Here is a 20593-nt window from a genome sequence, read left to right on the forward strand (position 1 = left end):
GCAGTGATTTAGTACCAACATTTGGTGTGTGTGTGCACAGACACAATCGCCATTATGTAGGCCATTTGTTCCATGTACTGCTGCAGCTGTTGTTGCAAACAAAATAGAGGAAGGAGGAATACTGATGACGTGACAACTCAAGCTTTTGAAAAAGGCAGCAAAAAGAGCGTTGATGTGATAAGCACAACCGGTGCCACACCGGGCACTAAGCTGAGAATGTGGCTTGGGATCACAGTTCTAATTTCTCTTGCTGTATGTTTGGCTATGGAGGAGGCAACTGAGGAAGAAATCCCTTGCTCAAAACATCAGCTAGCTTTCAACCACTCATGCTACGAGTTTGTTAGACTGCAACGTACATTCACAAGTGCCCAGAGGTGGTGTGAGAGAGGAGGGGGGCACCTTGTCTTTATTGAAAATGAGGAGACTCAAGAATTCTTGCAGAAACATATTGCTGAGGATCAGGAATGGTGGATAGGACTGATTTCAGACTCCTTGCTGAATGAAACTACTGACGGTAGGTGATTTTAAAACCTTGTCTTCTTTAGAACTATCAGCCTGTGATGCTTACCTACCGTGACAACAAATGCAATCTATCCTACTATAGATGTCTGCTGAAAAGCCACTGTCTTTTGTTGCTGTAACTTCAGATTTGTATTAAGATATTTTAACTGTCCGCTTCAATTCTCAGTTGTATGCTGTCACCATTTGCATTTGATCTTGCTCTTGTGTAAACACACATTAGATCAGCTTGCTGACCCAGTGAAAAATATGTGCTGGGTTGGTTTTCCAGTGGACAAGCAAGCTAAGCATCATGCTGGGAAATACTGCAAGATCTGATGCAAGGGAAATGGTGGAATCTTGAGGCTGAGAGTTTGGGTGGAAGCAGCAGTGTCTATTTTAGTGGTTATGTCAGATTTCATGTAAAACTAAATTGAAGATCTCTATTCAGACAAAACTGCCTTTCCTTCAGTAGGAGCGAGGATGCAGATTTGTTCTGCAGACTCTGACTCTTTAGTTGTTTTCCTGTGGGAAATAAACACTCAGGAAATGTATATTTTGTTGACAGGGTCAATTATTTGGCTGGACACCTCAAATGTAAGCTACAGTAACTGGTACAAGGATCAGCCATCTCCTTTCTCATCTGTGTGTGGATACATCCTGAAGAATGCCAAGTATCAGTGGGGTGTGACTGAAAACTGCAGCCAGGAATTTGACTTCATTTGTGAGTTTGGTAAGATGGAACTAAGAAGTGAGCTTACTCTATTCACAATTGTGCATAAATTGTCTTGCTTCTTTCAAAGTGGCTGAGCAACAACCTGAAGTTTATTAAAAGTGAGCAAGCAAAAAACCATACAAGCCCAATAGTGCTCTTTTTCCACTTCGTTGGAGATCTGACCTGAAGGAAAGAAGAATCCTAAAATCACCGGGTTTCAGAATGGTTACAAATATGAACTCACCTACCTATGTGATTGCTCTTAAATTCCTAATCATAAATATGGGCCAAAGCAAGCCCATCCAAATAATTTCCATTCATCACGGAAGCAAAAATACAGCCAGGCTTCCAGTGATACTTGTTCTAGCAGTCTGAAGTAAGCAAATGTGAGAGCAAGTTTTTCTTGTTTCCTCTCAGATCCTTCCATCAGTTGAAGTTCAAGGGCTTCCCTGGGCCAAGGATACAGACAAGAGCCTGTTCTTCCTTGTGCTCAGACTGAAAAAGTATGGTCATTGCATCCCTTAAACTGCTTGGAACAAACAGTCCTGGAAAGGAATGCTGGCAGTATTATCCCATTTGACATATAGATAAGAGGGGAATTTGTGTTTCTTGCATTTTGCACATAAACCAAGTACTTTAAACTGTAACTAGATGTAAGGTCACAAGCACTCGATGGCAAGTCTGGCTCTAGACTCAATTAATACAGTCTTCAAATCCAATATACAAGTACAGGTTACCACAAGCCATAGCAGGGCTATTGCAATGGTCTGACATAATTAACGAGTCATTCCATAAACAGCAAAATGAATAATGCTTTGTTTCCTGTCTTGATCTTCTGTTCCATATCCCCACCCCATCCTTCTCCCCAGTCCCCCTGCTCACTCCTATATCCCCAGCACTTCCTGTCTCTCCAAATACTTCTCCCTCTGTCCCCATGGCTCTGCAGCAGCTTCAAAGCATCAGCTGTACCTGCTGGCCCTCACCATAAATTGGGGTATAATTTCTACTCATAAGAGAGACACTGATGCAGTTCTTTCTCTTTCATCTAACTATTGGTTTTCGTGAATTTTTAGGGTTTATATCTATACATCAAATTTGGCTGAAGATGACTAACATTAAAAATGACTGGGGGAGTGGAAATTGGCAGGCAGTACAATTCCTTCAGCTGATTTTCCTTGCAAAAACAGATTACAATTATTTTTTTCCATTACAACCACGGTAGACAACTATCTGTTTTTAAGGAAGCTACCGTCTGTTACCATAGGATCTGACTTAAAGCCCATTAAGTTCAATGAGAGCTTGCATTATTGAGCAACAATGCCCTGCCCTACATCCATCTTTTCATTACCAAGGAAACTGAGAACAGATTGAGGTAATTACAGCCTTGTTTTCAGTATCTACAGCCTATGTCCATTAATGCACATACATGTTTCAATAATAATGTAGACTCCTCTTTTACTAGCTTTGCGTGCAAGGAATTTGAACCACAACCCTAAAGAAACTGGGACTACATTCTATCATTAATTCCTCTGGGTGCTGAATGTTCAGAAGTTTGTGCAGCCTCACTGCTTCAGTTTGCCTCTGTAAAATGGGCATAGTGATATTTAAGTCCCTCACACCCAGGTACGGTGAGGCTTGGTTCACACCAAGTATGAAACTTCATATGAAATGGGTAGGTAGCTCCTATAGTGGTATCACTATTTGAACTGAATCTCTCTGATTCCTTGTAACTATGCACATTTGATGACCTGAGATATATTTCTAAAAGCATCTAACCAGAGACAGCATTCTGCCTTCATTCTTTGACTCTGTTCTAGAACGATGTGTGCTTCTCAACTTAAGCAGAAGTTTTCCTAAGTTCAATTCACTGCTCTTATTATTTCACCCTACCAATTGGTGCTCTGTGAATTAGGAGTCTGCTGTAGTAAAAGTATACATATTGAACCAGCACAAAGGAACACACATCTGGTTCTATGCATTTTCATATGTAGATTTACTAGGACAGCAAATACTATGAGAACTCTCTATGCCAAGTAAAGAACAAATAAATGGAAGAGATAATAGCCTGTATTATAATTTAACAGCAAATTATTTTCCAAGCTTATTTAGAGAGCTCTAATCTGTAAACTGATCATGTTGCTATAACTACAGCCAGGCTTAGATTTAGCTTTAAATAACAGTAGCAACAATTACTGCAGTGTGCAAATACTGGCTCTGTTAATCAAGGTGCTTAAGGGGAATGATCAAAACAGCAATTGGAGGACAATGTCTTTAATCCTGAGACAGCTGAAACAAAAACATTCTTTTGCAACACTCTCATGTAAGAGCTTTTCATCCTCCTCTTCAGGTACTACATACCCTGATTGCTAAAGGATCCCAAGAAATCTGAAGGGTAATTAACTGCCACAGAATAACCCAAGAATGAGGTGTTTGCTTTTAGAAATATGACCTTGCTCATTTGAACAGTTCTGCTGAATGGAGTCCATTGAATATCAGAAAGGAATAAAGATGTCTTTGTGACAGAAATGGGATCAGGTCCTGTACTCTATATGCAAACACTTTTCTGATGCAATTACCTGAATATCATGCAAATCACACACTGCCACAAGGCTTTCTGAAGTAAGATGTGATCAGAAACCTGCCAGTACTGGAGGTCAAACAAATGCTATATGTTTTTCACAAATGTGTATTTACTCTTTTCAATGGCAATATTTTCTTTTATTAAATATTTTTTTTTATCATCAAATTTTTGTTTAAAGTGGTAAAAAGCATAAATCTATTCTTTTGGATTTTAAAAATGGAAAAGTGTTTGATGTTTTCTTCTTTTTTCCACTTTCAGTATTGCTTAATTTAAGAGGGAGAGAAGGAGAGAAAGAGAAACAAAGGGGGAAAAAAAGAATATGCAGGAGAACTCCATAAGATTTTGTTTTTGAAATTCAGAAAGTGAAATCAGATTTTTTTTTCCCTATTAGAAAATGGCCAGAGCATTGCTTGTGATAATTACAATGCCACCGTACAGTGTGGATCAGGAGAAGTTATTCAGATTGGAGAGTCATCCTATGGAAGGAAGACCCCTCACTACTGTGTATTGGAGACTCCTCCCCAGAATGACACGGAGGAAGAATGTAGCTGGATCAGTGTCAAAGAAGAAGTGGCAGGTAGTGTCTTATGGCATGGAGGTTTGCTGTGGGATTTTGTCTAGAACTCAGGAACAAGATACTAATGCATTTCTACCTTTGTTTCTGTGATTGTCTCTCACCTAAATTATGATGGCTACAGAGAAAAACACTAATCCATATAATATAAACTTCCTTCCAGGACAGTGTCATGGTCTCCAGGCCTGCCAGGTGGCAGCAGATGGCACTTTCTTTGGAGATCCGTGTCCAGCTTCTGGCAGCTACTTGTCCATTCAGTACCACTGCAAGGAGGGTAAGTGTGAGAGGGCTGTCAGTATCAGTACCTGCTCTTCACTAGGCTGTAGCACTATGAGTGTAATATTTTTCTCAAAAATCTCTGCTCCATCCTCCAGCCTGGAATGTTCTTCCTTAAACACTCAAAATATTGAAGACATAACAATGTAATTTCTCTGTTCTTACTGACAGCTCTAGAGGGTTTTTGATAGGATAAAAAGCCAGGAAATCCATACACATAAAATACACAAATAAAATTGTATTCCAACATGAATATTGACCAGCTGATATGGAGAAGAATCAGCTCCTGATCACTCCACTAATGCATTCAAATTGACAGCAGTGTCAACTCTGATTTGAAGAAGGCCAGTTCTCACCAATGCATGAAAATCAACTGACTTAAGCAAGAAATGTAGACAAAATGGCACTGAATTCTGTCGTGTTTTACAGGTCTGCAGCTGATTGTAACAGACACATGTTTTATCTTTGAAAGCATCACAATCACTTTGAACTGGCTGCTCTCTCCATACTCTGGCAACCTTTCCTGCATCATTAGCACTGGAGATGGTCACACTGTGGATCCTTACTACCCTCTAACGTAAGATATATCCTTTATGCATCATCAGACAAATTCCCTGGATAGAACAGAAAAATTAAGGGCGTTGTTTTAGTGTGAAGAGCCTCGTCCACCTCCTGAGTGCAGGAGACATGAGTCAGGTCAGAAATTTGACAGCTGTGACTACTGCTGCCACATAAGGCTGGAGACTTGCCAGGACAGTTTTCCACAAGTGGCCATTCTCTTTCTGTTCTAGACTGCTCAGCAATGTCACACATAGATATGCATCTCCTGGGGAGTTTGTTGTTTTTGTGGAATGCAGCACCAGCGAATGGCATGTGACAGCACAGAAGCGGGTGATGGTTCAGGACAAGATGGATGAACTAAGCATTACTGGCTGCTACAGCCACCACGAGTCTGGGAACGGCTCTCACTGCCGAACACTGTATGGAGAGTTGTTGTGGATTCAAGTTGAACTCAATGGAGGTAAGGGTAATTAGTCTGTGTGGTTTAAATAGCAACCTAGATACTAACCTAACCATGGAATGGAAGTAGGATTTTCATTACAGAAAACACTCTTTTTTTCCCCCTCTAATTGTTGCCTTTCTGCAACTGAACGCTCCAAGCTCTATTGGAGGGATTCTTTCCCAGAGGGATTACACCACTTTGAACATAAACATAAACCTTTTTCCCTCTCCACAAATCTAACAAAGCATGACCTCGACTTCAGTCACATGAATCGACATGGAGCCAGTAGTAATATTTCTGCATTTGAAGTTAGGAATCCACAGAAATGCCTCTCCAACTGAGGGTAAGAGGATTTCACACTAAGCAGGTCATATTTGGTATTGTATATTTTGTTCTCACGTTGGGCTCCTGGAATTTGCATGTTTAAAAAGTTAAATTCAGTAGCACTTGTATTCTCTTGACTGCCTTCATGCTCACAGCAGAAAATGTGACAGACTTCCATAGTGAGCCTAGATGGGCACAAAAACACTTGAAAGTGACTTTATCCAAAACAACTGCATTGCTGCAGTATTGTTATGACTCTAGAAATGCTTACATTTTGTATGAAACAGAATGGGATTGCCTATTATGCAAGCTGTGAGAAATTTCGATCTGTCTTTTTACAGGTAGCGGAGTGACCTACATTGTAATAGCAAATAACATGACTCTTATTGAGTCCAGGGCAGAGGAAGGAATTGCCCCTCACAACCTGACACTTGGCACTGCTGCTCAAGAGCTGCTAGGCCCTGGGGTACATCAGCTGGAAATCCGAGTGTCCAGCAACACAACTGCACCAGAGATCTCGGAGAGCATCGCTGTTCAGTTAATTGAGCCAGTGTCTGGTCTTCAGGCTGTATTAGCTTCTCACACGCTGCAGCTGGGGGAGAATTTGGAGATAAATGTCTCTGTGTCTCATGGTGCCCCAGCTAAGATGAGGTTTGAAGTGGTTGGATCAAATGAAACTCATGCTCACCAGGAAGACTGCCCTCAAGGAGAACCTCAAACATACATCATTCCCATGCACTCTGAAGGTACAGGATGCTGATTTATGTGTTTCTAAGATGCTCCTTTTTGTTCATATATATAACTTTGCAAGTTTATACCTCATTTCACACTATTGTGATAGAAATTCTGAGGAGTTCTTAGCACTCCTCAGAAGGAGAGGAGTGCTAAGAAAAAAAAAGGGAGCTCCATCCTCACCTGCACATCAGTCTCCAGCACATAGTTTTTATTGGACTTAGGAATCAGCTTTTTAGCATTTTTTCTTCCCATTATTAAACAATCAAAGCCTTTAAAACATGGGACTAGCAAGATTGTCTTTAAGAGATAACTCACTGGCAGAAGACAAAAAAAAAATCTCCTTCAATGAATTATTCAAATTCCATGCAAAAGCTGGCACACCAGAAGCCAATTATGATTTTGTTTTATGTTTTAAGATTTTCAACATTAGAAGCTTTCTTGGGCCTCCTTATACCCATTTGAACATCCCATCCCCTCAGGTAGAAAATCTCAAACAAGACAGCTGCTTTCCTAAGTGGAAAACTCATCAACAAACAAACAAAATTAACCAAGAGAAAATAATAGAATTTTCTTAATGAGCTTTATATCATAAACGTGATGGTCCGGTCCATTGACATACTAGTTTGGACATTTGTCTTTCCTAGGTACTTTCCTAGTGAAAGTGGTGGCCATGAATGCTTTCTCAAATGTGAGTCTGGATATTGGGTTCATCAATGTGCTGGCCAACAGTTCTCATAAAGAAGGTAATTGCACTAATCTGACAGTGCTGGTTTTGACCACACGTCTTTTTGCAATCAGAGCACTTCATGGAGTGTTTATGGTTTGCATCTAGTAATTTCTTCCTTTCCAGCAACAGTGCTGAAACTTTTGAGGAGGCTTCTTCCTGATGACAGCAAATTCCCAGGCTTTGAAGTGCTCATTAATTAGCACTACTCTCTATGTATTACACATTGCACATTTGCTGTTTGTCCTCAAGTTTAATTAGTGCAGTGCATGTCCTGGGATATACTTAGGAAATATCTGTATCACAGCAAATCACATCAGTTGCTGTCAGTAAACATTTCTAGATGGCAAGTCCTTACATTTACAAAAGCAGAATATAGCAGGAATAAAGTGACTTTAGAATTAATCCCATTGAAACCTTTCCAGTACTTTCCCTCATTTCTTCTTTGTACATCAGTTATATTTCATTACCTCATGTGAATTTCATCTACACCATTATGACTGAAGAATAGCAATGATCTTACTTACAGTATGTGACTATCTAGTTAGAGTTCCACCTACTGAAACTAAATTGCTTATCACAATGACTATTTTTTGTAACAGATCCTGCAAAAGAAAAAGACACCTCTAAAACAAATACCCGAATGACCAAAGTAAGTATTATTTGAAGATCTTTCTTTAAAATTGAAATGCATTACATAAGAGTTTGGGAATATTTAGCCACATGTCGTTCTTCTATGCCATCTGTTGCAATTCCTACAGCAGGTTCTCACACGCTACCACTGGTTAAGGGAAGAGCATTTAAACCACAGATGCACACAGAGTGATCCGGTGTCTAAATTTTCAGACCTTTTTCATTTATTTATGAAATAATGTATGTGTTTATTCATGCCATTGTCCTAGCTGGTATATTTACTTATTTTTTAGGGTCACCAAAGAAAAAACAAAATACATATTAAACCGAGTCGCCACGTGGATCCTTTCACAACTATTACTCTTGGCTGGCCAGATAACAATGATAATTCCAGTTTCCTCTGGTCCTGTGGTATGTGAATTTCCTGAAGTTTTTCCACCAATTTTTATTTCATGAGTGACAAACTTACTGTCAGGCCAGACCAAGTTGTGATACACTGACTGATGGCTTAGTTTCTGCCTGGCATTAAAAGTTTGCCATTCACTGTGCATGAAGAATGCCCCTGTACCTTATTCTGGCTTTAACACCCAACTAATCATGTTATATAATGCTGCATGGTACGCAGTTCTGTTTTTTTCCCAAAGATAGATCCGAGGTTTGAATTTGTCAGGATCTACCCATCCTAAGCCTTTACTCTCACAGCCAAGAGTTAATTCCAAATGACTTACATAGTCAGGTATTTGAAAGGTATATGTCTCAATAGAATAGCAATAGTTGGCATCAAACACGATGCAAAAACATTTATGGCTGAAAACTGGATTTAGAGCGCCCGTGTTCTGTCCTCACATTTTTCCTTGATCTCTTATATAGTTACAAATAAATCAGTCTGAACTTTGGTTACCCCCTCTATAAACTGGGTTAAGGAAACCTGTGGTTCTATAAAGGTCTTTGAAACCTGTACCAGGTAAGACCCTTATAAGTGACGTGGGATGTTATAACTGTTCAAGCTATAAAAGAAATGTTCATGCAGGAGCTTGCTGGCCTGAATGGGATGAATGTGTGCAGCACCGGATAATCCTTACCAGCCAACAAGAGGTGCAAATCCCCCCTTCCTGCCTTCCTCCTCCAAAGTCAGCAGTGACTGTGAGGGTCACAGTGCGAAGCCACGGGAATGAAGAGAGGCAGGACGAGCAGTGCCTCTATGTGACTGCAAAACAAGATCTACACCTAGAAATCAGGTCTGTTCTCAAACTTGAGCATTCACTACTTGATATCACTACACAAACCTAGTGCAGGACCACGTGTATCATTATTAATTACAATTATGATAATTTCTTGATTGTTATAAATTTATTTATTACCATCAAAGGAATTAAAGAAAATGGGCCTAGCTGCATTTTTCCAGGCTGTATTTCTGAACATAATCCCTTTATAAACTGAATAATATTCTTCCCAAAACCACTTTGGCATTTTAACCCCCTCTACCTTTTATCAGCTTTGGAGATTTCCATATGCAAACTTAATTGAAATGATGGAAATGAAAGTAAAAAATAGGTCTGAAATTCCTACTAGACACCCAGAGACACAATAATGCTTTAAAAAATCTGGTCTTTGGGAATCTGGGGCCTCACTGAAGATCAATGGCATTTCAATGATTTGTTAACATAATCCTTTCAGGAGGTTAAACAGAGCTAGGATTTACTTGAGAGCTTGAATGAACATAAAGAGAGTGTGGATTCTGCTCTTCAGTCAGTGCTGAAAATAAAAATGAAGGTTTCTAAAACTCTTGCTGCAAAATGAAGTATTTCACTATTTGTGAGTCACTTGTACATATATCATGGGGATTTTGCAGATGTTCATTAAACAAGGTTAAAACAACTGACATCGAGGACTGCGACTTCTCATCCAGTTACTACTTGTAGCTACTGTCTTACTTCCCTACAGGTGTGAGGCAAACTGCAAGCCAGTGAATGCTAGTGAGGAAGTTGTTTTGAGTGTGTCTGGACAGAAGGACTCCCAGGACATGTACTATAACTGGTACTTAGATAACACGTTCCAAAGCAAGGTGAGAGCAACAGATTTGTCAGAAATACTACCAATAAGCATCTATTAAGAGGAAAAGCCACACAGCCTCAGAGTGGTGCTTTATCATAGGGGAGCTTTGGAAATCAGGGAAGACCAAGGCGTGGTGGTGCCGTGTTTGGGAGCGGTTATAATAGCATCAAATTGCCACCCCACTTCTGCAGCCCAGCTGCAACAGAATCACAGCAAAGAGCCTCTCCTGTCATGTTTTCTTTTCTGTCTGGCTTTCCAGTCTACACCCCTCCCTCCAGCCTGCAGCCTGACTGGTTTCCGTCAGAACTCTTTGAATTTGCTTCAAAGCAACACATCCACGTTGATAATGAACAGCTCCTTCTTGCAGACGCATGGAGAAGCTTTTCAGATTAAAGTAACAGGTAGGGGCAAGCAGGGTTTGTTAGACTGCTTTGAGATAGTCTCTGCCACCATGACATCATACAGATGTTACATACAGGTAGCCTCGCTGACAAGCAATTCTACAAGTTTAGAGGTGTTACTTTACATATGGGTTCCTTAAAATAATTAAGTTTTTTCTGGGCTGTTACATGGCAGGACAAATTCCGTTCTCTCGCTCCAAGCTGTTAATAATTTTGTTAAGGCTCATCTGAAAATAACATTATGTTGAATACTTGATCAAATGATGGAATTTTAGTTACAATGCAAAAACTACTGTGCTCTTAACAGTTCTTCTCTTCTTATGGCTGATTCAGTAATGGGATTCCACTTCTGATTAGGCCCACTGTTAGGTTTGTGGAGCCTGAACAAACCACATCACTGCTGTGATAGGTAAGATGTCTGCAGATCAGTGCTGCCGCAGCACGATCACTGCTGACATTGTGCTCCCTCCCCTCCCAGCACTGACTCAGCGTGCTTACGGGGAACAAACCTACCTTGTCAGCACCGTGCCTCCGCCCCAGGTCCCCAGCTGTGCTGTGTCTCCCAAGCAGGGATCTGTGCTCACCGCTTTCACAGTCTCCTGCAGCACTCCATGCTCTGTGGATTCGTGCCAATCAAGTCATAGCACACAGCTCAACTACTGCTTCTATCTGAACTCAAGTAAGTCCTGAGGTGAACTGTTTGACTAAGTGCTTCTTCACATTTCTGGCAAGCACTGTTACTGCTGTTAGTAAGAGCAAAGGCACAGCCTGCTTCTGCTCTTTGTCTACATATAAGCCAGTCAGGTCTGCACGATGCAAACCCACAAAGCCCTGTTCTTAGATAGCAGGAGGTGTCTGTGTGATGTCTGTTAGGTAACAACATCTTTCCTATTTCAGATTCTCTCCTTCACTGTGGCCCAGACCCTGAACTCTTCCCAGTTTATCTCCCACTTGGAGAAGAGGAAAATAATTTCATTTTACACGTGACAATTACTATTAGCAACAGTTTTGGTGATACAGTTCACACCAATGCTTCGGTGAAGGTACACACAAGAAATACTTTATTTCAAGGTGTTCCAAGTTGATGTTAACCTGTGAATCGCTTTTGGAACTTCTTCCCATTTTGTATTTATTATATGTCTGTGACTGTACAATAATCGCCATGTCCCTGTCTAATTGAGGCTATTCTCAGTGGACTCAAAGCAGTTGAGACACTTCCACTGTTCTTTTTCCAGGACAGAGTTTTAAAAGATGACCTATTTGGACATTGGGTAACAAAAGCTGTATTTAGAGAGTCTGGAGTTATTCTCTAGTAGGTCCCAGAAAACTCCTGCTTTTGCCTGCCCAGCAGATTCCTATCAGGCTGGTAGAAGTCTATGCCTTTCCCCATGCTTCACATCTTAAAACGACAGAAATTTGTCATAGATTGAGAACTGGGTGTTTTCCTACATTTGGACATTTCTAAAGATGTCCCATTGTATTTTAGAAAGCAAAAAACATTCTATAGGGTTTTAACAACAGCACGAATCTGTTCCATCTGTGCAAGTCCATGACTTCAGCACTTAGTTAAAGGACCCAAGAAAACAGCAAAGCTGTCTGGAGAATTTAATACAAAATAAAACACACAAAAAAAACCCAGTAACATAGTTTTCTGTCCCATGCTGACTAGGCTGCCAATGACATGATTGCAGAAACTGTTCAATGACAACTACAATTGTTAGCGATGTTAAGAGCGTATCTGATTTCCTCATCAGGTTATACAAGCAGATACGATCGATGGGAACCTGACCCTGCAGACCATTGTATCTGAGAAGGCAAACACCATCCTAAAAGATGGGAACAACAGCATGAGTCTTTTCCAGCTGTTTAAGTCAGTGACTTCAGTCCTTAATCATGAAACCCAAGAGGAAAACTTTAACGTATCTTTACAGACAGACACACGAAAAGAGGTGAGCTTTGTTTTCTTGCAGTACAGTGCATTATAGTGGACTCTTTGTATTCTTTGGCAACTCTTAAGTAACAAAAATCTCATATATCAGCTCTTCAAATCAATGGAGGTTTCAAGTTTCTGGTATCCATCTCAGTGTTCGGCACGGGTTTCGGCTGTTAATCACTATTTGCCCAAGCAAAAAATTTGTTTTATCATCCATCAGTAAAGGAACACATTCACAATTCTTACTGCAATCACTTAAACTAATTTGGATAGTCTTTTTAAACTTACAGTTAATTTGATTTTGAAAAAAAAATAATAAATTGCCTTTCCTCTAAAAATTTCCCCTGGAGCTCTCGGTAGCAAGTAATTTTAGTTTATTCCTTTCAGCTACAAGCTTATGTTTCAGATACAAGCTTATATTTGCACTGTGCTTTGCATGCTCAGGTGAAAAGATCTAGATAAATGCAACGTATCCTTCAGTTATGATTTATTATTTGAACATGGCTCTGCTTTCTCAGGAAGTGGAATTTATGTGGTAATTCACACGCATCTGAGAAGTAATTGCTCACTCCTGATCTATGTTAACTGTAGAAATTCTCTGTGTTGGAAGGAAACACAAAACTCTTTTGGTTACACAGCTACTAAAGCAAGTGGCACCTTCTCAGCAGACCTAACATCCTTTCACATGATCCTTGAGGAGTGCTATTCTACCACATATTTCACAGCAAGCCTGGCTGTCAATATATAGCACTATTTGCACGGTCTTAATTAGCATCTTAATCTTTCACCTAATTACCCCTTTCCATTCCAAGCTCCGAGGGCTAATGCTGGCAACTCTCTCTGCTGTTAATGTAACATCAGTACAAACTGCTCTTAAGATGTCAGAAGTACTGAAAGAAATCACTTACAGGACTGAAGAGCTGTCTGTCTCAGCACAGGTAAGAAGCAATTCGTCCTCTGTCTCCATACACTAGCAGTACAGACTCTTTTGAACCCTTCTAACCTTGGAAGAATGTCAGTGCCTTACAGTTATCTGTTCTTTGCTCATTTCTTTTTATAACTGTACCAGCATGTATGTCTTGACCAGCAGGGAATACATTTTACTGTTTTGAGTAAGCAAATCTGGAACCACAAACACTGACTCAGCAGCCACTGCAATCCTATGGTTATATCCTATAACTGGCTGGCTATGACTGGCCAGCCAGTTACATTCTCTGATACATCTTAAGATGGAAACCTTAACTTTCAGTGAGCAGGCAGCATGGCAGGAACATGGCAGCACAAACAGAGGAACCAAGCACAAATGTTAAGATTGGCCTTGCAAAAGTGTTCCTTGAGTCTTGAATACAATATGACATTAGCAGATAATGCTATTTGTGTTTAAGGAGTAAAAAGTTAGCACATGGAAGAGCAGAATAAACTGTCACTGTGGAAATTTTACAAATAAACTGGCAATGAGAAAGTTGTCCTGATTTCTGGTACATTATACAGCTATAGCCAGACAATGGCCTGGGAGCATTTCAGCAGTATGTGTTTAATTTCAGCAGGACAAGAATATAGCTCAGATTCAGCATTCATTGTACAGGAGGCTGCTATGCATTTGCAGACTGTGGGAATGGACGTGTACAAGCCTGCACTGAATTTGCTTGGCTCTCTCACCCTGGGCTATTATGCTGGCCAGTGCTTTCACAATCACAAAGCAATCATTAGCTTTGTTTGGGCACAAAATAAAAACTGTAAGATTCATTCTCGTTTGGCATTTAGCATAGCACAAGGCCAAAGGTATTACTTGCTGATGATCCAGCAGGCTATATGGGAACTAAGATTGAAATGCACATGCATTTGAGTGTGGTTATATTTTGGACTCATCACTCTGAAGCATAACCTGATTTACTACATTACTGTACATCTGAAATGTACCCTGGCCCAGTGTTTGAATGATAAGCCTCTTTCAAATATTATTCATCTTGTTTTTATGGGGTGAATCTGCGGAAGCAGGCTGCGCTTTTCAGCTCTGTATTACACATTAGTATGCTATCTAGTATAGTACACCATGTTTATTAGTGTTTGAGGTGTTAGCCCAGCACAGGTAATTACAGTAAAACAGCCTTAGCCATAAATAGTCCCATGGGATTACTTATGTTGCAATACTCAGTAAAAGACTCCATGGCACAATGTGTTGCTTTTGTCACTGGTAGTAATAAAACAGAGACTTCTCCACTGATTTCCCATGCAGGTGGAAGCCAGCAATACACTGAAGGATGTCAGCGCTTCCTTGCTCACTGTAAACACAGAGGACAGCAGAGATGATCAGAAACTAACGGATGCAGCCAGCTACCTATTTAATGCAGTGAGCAATGTCCTTCAAGCCTCCACACAAAACAGAGCCACGAACACTACAGTGTCTGAGGCAGAGCAGGTAATTTTGATTCACCCCTGTTTATAGAAGACTGTGGCTGAACACCTACTTGCTTCAGAAGATTTTAAAGAGTTTTGCTGCCTCGCATTTTTAAATTGGCATCGTGTGGGGCACAGGACAGTGCCCTGTAGAAGACAGGATCAGTGTTAAGGCCTCTATGGGATGACAAGTAGATGGATTGCAATAAATTTTTTCTCCAGATTTGGTTCTATCCCCTCCTTTTTCAAATTCCCCTCAGTTCAAGGAAGACTCAGGTATTCAGTATTCATGACTTGTTTCATTACTTCAGAGCTGAAATCTGTTCAGGTTTCTGCTTACATTTTTTCAGAAAGCCCACTCTGATTTTCTGTTCAGAATTAAGCAATGTGTTTCTTTTGTCCTAAGCCTTCCTATTTATACGCGAATTGTTTCCCTTTGTGTAACTCCTGGACTGAATACACTTTAGCTGTCAGTCCTGCAAAGGAGTATGATATAAATCTAACCTGAGAGAAAATGCTACAAAGTGTTCAGACTCCCCCAGGATAACACAACAGTAACACAGCTAGCAGGTAATTAGCTCTTGCTTTTCAGACACTAAAATGTGCAGTGAAAGGGCATTAACATACACAAACACATAAATGTCTTGCGTGAAAATGGTATCATGTTTGTAGTCTTCAAATTTCAGTGCACAGAAGTTCTAAATATTAGATTTCCACTTACTGTAAGACATTTATTTGCAGTATGTTATGTTTACATGAGAATTACAGAACTTGAATTGCTGACAAGTATAACTTTCTCTGAGATTCACAAAAACATCACCCAGTTTGGCAGTTTTATAAGACACAGTGAAAACAATATTTCATCATAAAAGGAACTAAGGGCCAATAATGAGCAACTTACTGATTCTGAGCAGCTCTGTTACATGTTCCCTCCTCTAATGCTTGTCTAGAGTTTGGTGTCCCACCAACTGCTGAATACAGTTGAAAATCTGCAGAGTGCACTTCTGTTTGGGAAAGAACCAGATGATGAACCCATGGTCCTCACCACTCATTCTGCCACAATGTATATAAACAGGTAACAGTAACAAATGTCTGTCTGTCTGTCTGTCTCTCTACCTTCCCCAACCACCGCCCCAAGCTCCTTATAGGCACCCAAACTTTCCTCAAATAGTCACTGCATTATCCTTGAAACTACCCGACCACTCAAATTAATGCTGCAGCATAATGACAACTTCAACAGCATGATGAAGTTGCTAATTAATTGTAAGAACAGCTTGGACCCCAATTAACTTCAGTAATATCATCTTAAAAATTCTCATGTTGTGCTTTCTTTGACCAAAGAACTTAATAGCAGCTGCTTGCCTTTAAAAGGTAAGTTCTTTGTTATTTTCCAAGTGGCCAAGCTGCCAGTAATACATGATATATGAAACTGTAACTAGATTGACAAGAGCAAATATAATCATAAGGAGCCTGATGAGCATTCTTCACTCCCAGCAGTCATCCCTGAGAGTCTGATTTTCATTCACATTTAACTGTGTGTAGAAATCAAGAACATGTTCACACCTGGACCAGGTGCACCTTTTGCTTAAGTACACCTAATTGGGTACAGCTTCACAAACAGATATGCCAATTGCACCCCTTTTCCTGATGACTGTATGATAGTGTTATGTGGACTACTACATCAGAGACAATGTGCTAAGATAGTTGCTGGCAGAGTCAGAAATAATTTTCCAGATAAGCTATACTCACAAAGTACTTTTTGAGAGAGCTTTTTCTCTGTGTTTGAAGTTCATACTATTGACTGTCCCTATGTTTGTTTGTTTTCTGAGTTTTTATTTTCTTTCTCTTTTTTTCTGTTTCATTTGTGTCCAACTGGACTGGATAGATTACAAACAGAAAACATGGATGGTACATCCATTAATATCTCCACTTCCAGCTCTGCCAGTTTTACTCTCCCAACTGCTTCCTCTCTTGGCATTTCAGAAGTTGATGATGAAACAGTGGATATAAGGGCAAGTAAACAGCTTTAATCTGACTCAATCTGACCTCCAACTTACATTCTTGGTCAAGCAATTTTAAGAGTCCTTTCTCCTTTTGCAATGAGTGTGCAAGCACACAAGTCATCCCTCCAGTCATTTTTGGTCAAAGAAGCTTTCACTTATCTTAATTGCAGGAAGCTGGCTGAGCAAACTTAAATTCCCCATCCCCTCAGCCCCTCAAATGCACTCTTGCTTTAAACTTGCATGGTTAGAGAAGGTGATGGAATCAATGCTAAAAACTTATTTGCTGTCTGTTTACATCTAATGCTCTGGGGGGTACGTAACAGCTCAGAGTCCCTTCAACATTCAAACTAATAGGCAGCAGACCTTTTTCATCCCAGCTAGAAGCAAATGATTCTGAGGCACTCAGATCCTGCAGGAGACAGAAGGTCTGCAAATGTCTTGATCATAGCAAAACTGTGATCCGAGTTAGGAGATTTTGTTTTTAACCCTCAGAGCAATGGATTGCATATTACTGTGGTGTTTTTATAAGAAATTTTCAAAGGGTTCTCAGATTAATTTCACACTCTTGTGAAACTCCTATAATACTTGTAAAACATTTTTTTTCATTGTGTCTTTTCCAGTTCTGCCAAAAAACGACCAGAACCTCCTTATAACAACAGCAATATATCCACCTGAGTGTTAGGAGAGGCTTGTGAATCCTCTTATTGAAATAATGACTCTGACACACAATTCCACGCATTGCTATCATAGTAAAAACAGATTTTTTGTTTCTAATTCCAAGAGGAGTGACACAGGTTTGATGGAGCTTCTTTCAGAAAGGCTTGTGCAATTGCATTTTGATATCTGATACCTGAAAAACAAAACAGTTCCAGTGAATGGAACCTCACACTGTTGTATACAATCTGCATTTCAGAATCAAAATCACTTCTGGAGTTGTTTGGCCTATCACAGAAATTAGGCATGTATTTAAAACTGGACTTGGGCTTCTTTTGAGTACTGTTTAAGTCTGAGGTCGAGAAATTTATTTGGTCTATTCCCCAATTTAATTTTTAAGATAGTGAAATACTAACAGTAATTCAGAGATTGTTATTAATGTCTTGCTAACAGATGGTGAGCTTTGCCATGAATCCCTTTTTCTCCAGTGACACCAGTTTTGACATCAGTGGAACAGTGGGAGGTCTAAGTCTTACTGGTCTGGATGGCTTGATCATACCAGTCAGCAATCTTAAAGAAAACATTGAGGTAAACTCACTATTTTCTATCCCTCTTCTCTCTTCCTTCTGTTTACAAGCTGTCTTGTATATTACTGTCTTATTTGACTACAAATGGTGGAACTGTATTCATTTCAATATATAATGGGTGTGTGCATTTGTAATGGAGTTATTTTTGTGATATGAAGAAGGAAATGACAGCTATTTCTTAGAAAAGAGATGATATTCAATTAAATGGTTGTGACAACGATAACGGTTGGGGAAAACCATTCCAGATTACAGTGACCTTGAAACACAATGTGATGTCTGATTCAATACCCAACAACTGCATGCTCATATTGCTTACGTTTGGGATTCCTAGCCCATTTATAAACTGACATCTAGGCAATTCATTTATGTACTTCATGTGACCACTATTTCAGTAATAATCTCAGCTTTCTGACTGAAGATCACCGATTTTGTGATGAATCTATACAGGTTGGAAAAAGACTTTTCAGAAGTTAGCTGACAGTATCATGAAAAAAAATTCAAAGAAAATATTTTTGACAGCCATACTTATAGAAAAGATTATCTAGTGTGTGGCTGTCCCTATAGAAACTCACAGTGCTTACAGATAAGTAAGATGCTGGTCTCTATTTGTATTTGTCTTTCTGTTTAAAACCAGATAATATTACCAAGGCATTCTGCACCCCAGGAAGATAGAATTCAGTTGAACCTGAGCAATTTTAGCATTTTCCAAGTAAACATCACCTCAGAAAACACATCAATAGTGATTCAGCTGGAATGTGAACAAGACATTCCACTAATACTCTACTTAGGATATGGTTATCGGCCAAATGAAACTAACTATGACATGAAAAGTCATCTGTTCTATAAGAAAACTGCTGGAGGTAAGACAGCATGTTAGTGATGAGTTAACTTTTGCATTCTGGGCTTATGTAGCCAAAAGACTTCGCCCTGTACATGTTCACTACTGGGAAGTTGAGGGCATTCAGTACGGATATCATGGAGTGCTCACCGACAAATTTATGGGGTCATTATGACCACAAATTTGCAGAATGAGCCTGACATCTAATTGGAAAGAAACTTCTCAAAGGAGTTTCAATTTATTGTGCTTCAGGAGCACAGAGTGGGATGCTTTGAACAACGAGTTGCAAAGGATTATTTGGTACCTGTTTCTTTTATTTTGTTCAGTTTATTTATTATATGCAATATAGCTGTATTCAAAATACACATTTCCACATGTACATTGAAAATAAATATTTTTGTTCGAGGTGAAACAAATACCTGGGTTCTTAGCCCTGAAGAACTCATTTTTGGAGAGGGAACTTACTATTTGATGGTTTCACAAGACATGGGAATGGATTCCACTGTCTATGACGGGCTAGCTATAGCTGTCACTTGCTTTGCATCCTGCTGTGTATTTTGGGATGAGCAGCAAGGGAACTGGAACAGCTATGGATGTCAGGTACGTAGAGAGAAATAAAGAAATCTTTATATTATATATGCCAAAGTCAGCCTCCGTGATCCCCATTGAATTCATACCACAAAATAACATAATTCTCAGATGTTTTCGTAAGATGAAGAAGTGAGATTTAATCCACTATGACTAAATTTCAAATTGCATTCCCATTACACTTCTTGGGATGCACTCCTACATAAAGAGAAACTCAGCTGTTCAGACAAGTTTGTATCATATTATTAATGCCTTTTTCTGGCTGGACATCAGAATTAATATACCTAATAACAACTTGTTCCTGTACAGCAGTTCTCTATACTAACTCACCATTTTCAGCACTGTCTTCATTTGTTTGGTAAGTTATCCAATACTTTGAAACAAAATCTTCTATCCAGAGTTTTTTTCTGGCTTTCAGGTAGGACCAAAAACAAATTCTAGAAGCACACAATGTCTCTGCAACCATCTGACCTTCTTTGGGAGCTCCTTCTTTGTCATGCCTAATGCTGTTGATGTTAGCAGAACTGCACAGCTATTTGGTACATTTGTGGACAACCCCATCGTGGTGACCACAGTAGGATGTATCTTTCTGATATATGTGATTGTAGTTATTTGGGCCCGAAGGAAAGACATCCAGGATGATGCCAAAGTAAGTCTTGCATTAATAAAGACTGAAAGTATGTAGGCCAATTGCCTTTTTGACTGTCCTGCTTTAACACAAGTCTTCATCTAACCCTAACCCATTCACACTGTTCGGAAGATGATATGTTCCTACCCGCAGCTTTAAAGTATCTATACTTACAGAGCTGCTAATGCCCTGTTTGTATCATGTCACTCTGCAGGCAAAAATCACAGTGCTGGAAGACAATGATCCCTTTGCTCAGTATCGTTATCTTGTGACAGTTTTCACAGGACATCGCCGTGGGGCAGCCACAACCTCCAAGGTATCAGCTGTACTGTGTAGTAAGAGGGCTTTGCACTCATTTAGAGAACTGGAGCAATAAAGGAGCACCCAAGCTATTGAACAGCACAGCTCAAATGCAACTTCTAAGCTAGACAGTGGGCAGAGTGTGT

General features: G+C 39.8%; 1 protein-coding gene across 1 annotated transcript in view; it reads left to right on the forward strand.

Moving 5' to 3' along the window:
• The first annotated feature begins 264 nt into the window (after nt 1-264).
• Nucleotides 265-20593, forward strand: part of PKD1L2 (polycystin 1 like 2) — a 33061-nt gene continuing 12732 nt past the window's right edge. Inside the window, 25 exon segments of the mRNA XM_042877276.1 lie at nt 265-514; nt 1067-1231; nt 4186-4371; nt 4532-4642; nt 5074-5221; nt 5436-5665; nt 6313-6717; nt 7351-7449; nt 8195-8252; nt 8368-8474; nt 9094-9301; nt 10008-10128; nt 10378-10519; nt 10998-11198; nt 11417-11562; nt 12274-12468; nt 13265-13390; nt 14689-14871; nt 15800-15924; nt 16735-16861; nt 17960-18094; nt 18728-18953; nt 19338-19531; nt 19938-20168; nt 20362-20463. Coding sequence (XP_042733210.1) covers nt 265-514; nt 1067-1231; nt 4186-4371; nt 4532-4642; nt 5074-5221; nt 5436-5665; nt 6313-6717; nt 7351-7449; nt 8195-8252; nt 8368-8474; nt 9094-9301; nt 10008-10128; nt 10378-10519; nt 10998-11198; nt 11417-11562; nt 12274-12468; nt 13265-13390; nt 14689-14871; nt 15800-15924; nt 16735-16861; nt 17960-18094; nt 18728-18953; nt 19338-19531; nt 19938-20168; nt 20362-20463 — 4221 coding nt within the window.

This window comes from Lagopus leucura, unplaced genomic scaffold (assembly GCF_019238085.1).
Source record: "Lagopus leucura isolate 7727_CA_CO unplaced genomic scaffold, USGS_WTPT01 Super-Scaffold_100017, whole genome shotgun sequence".
NCBI classification, from domain to species: Eukaryota; Metazoa; Chordata; class Aves; order Galliformes; family Phasianidae; genus Lagopus; species Lagopus leucura.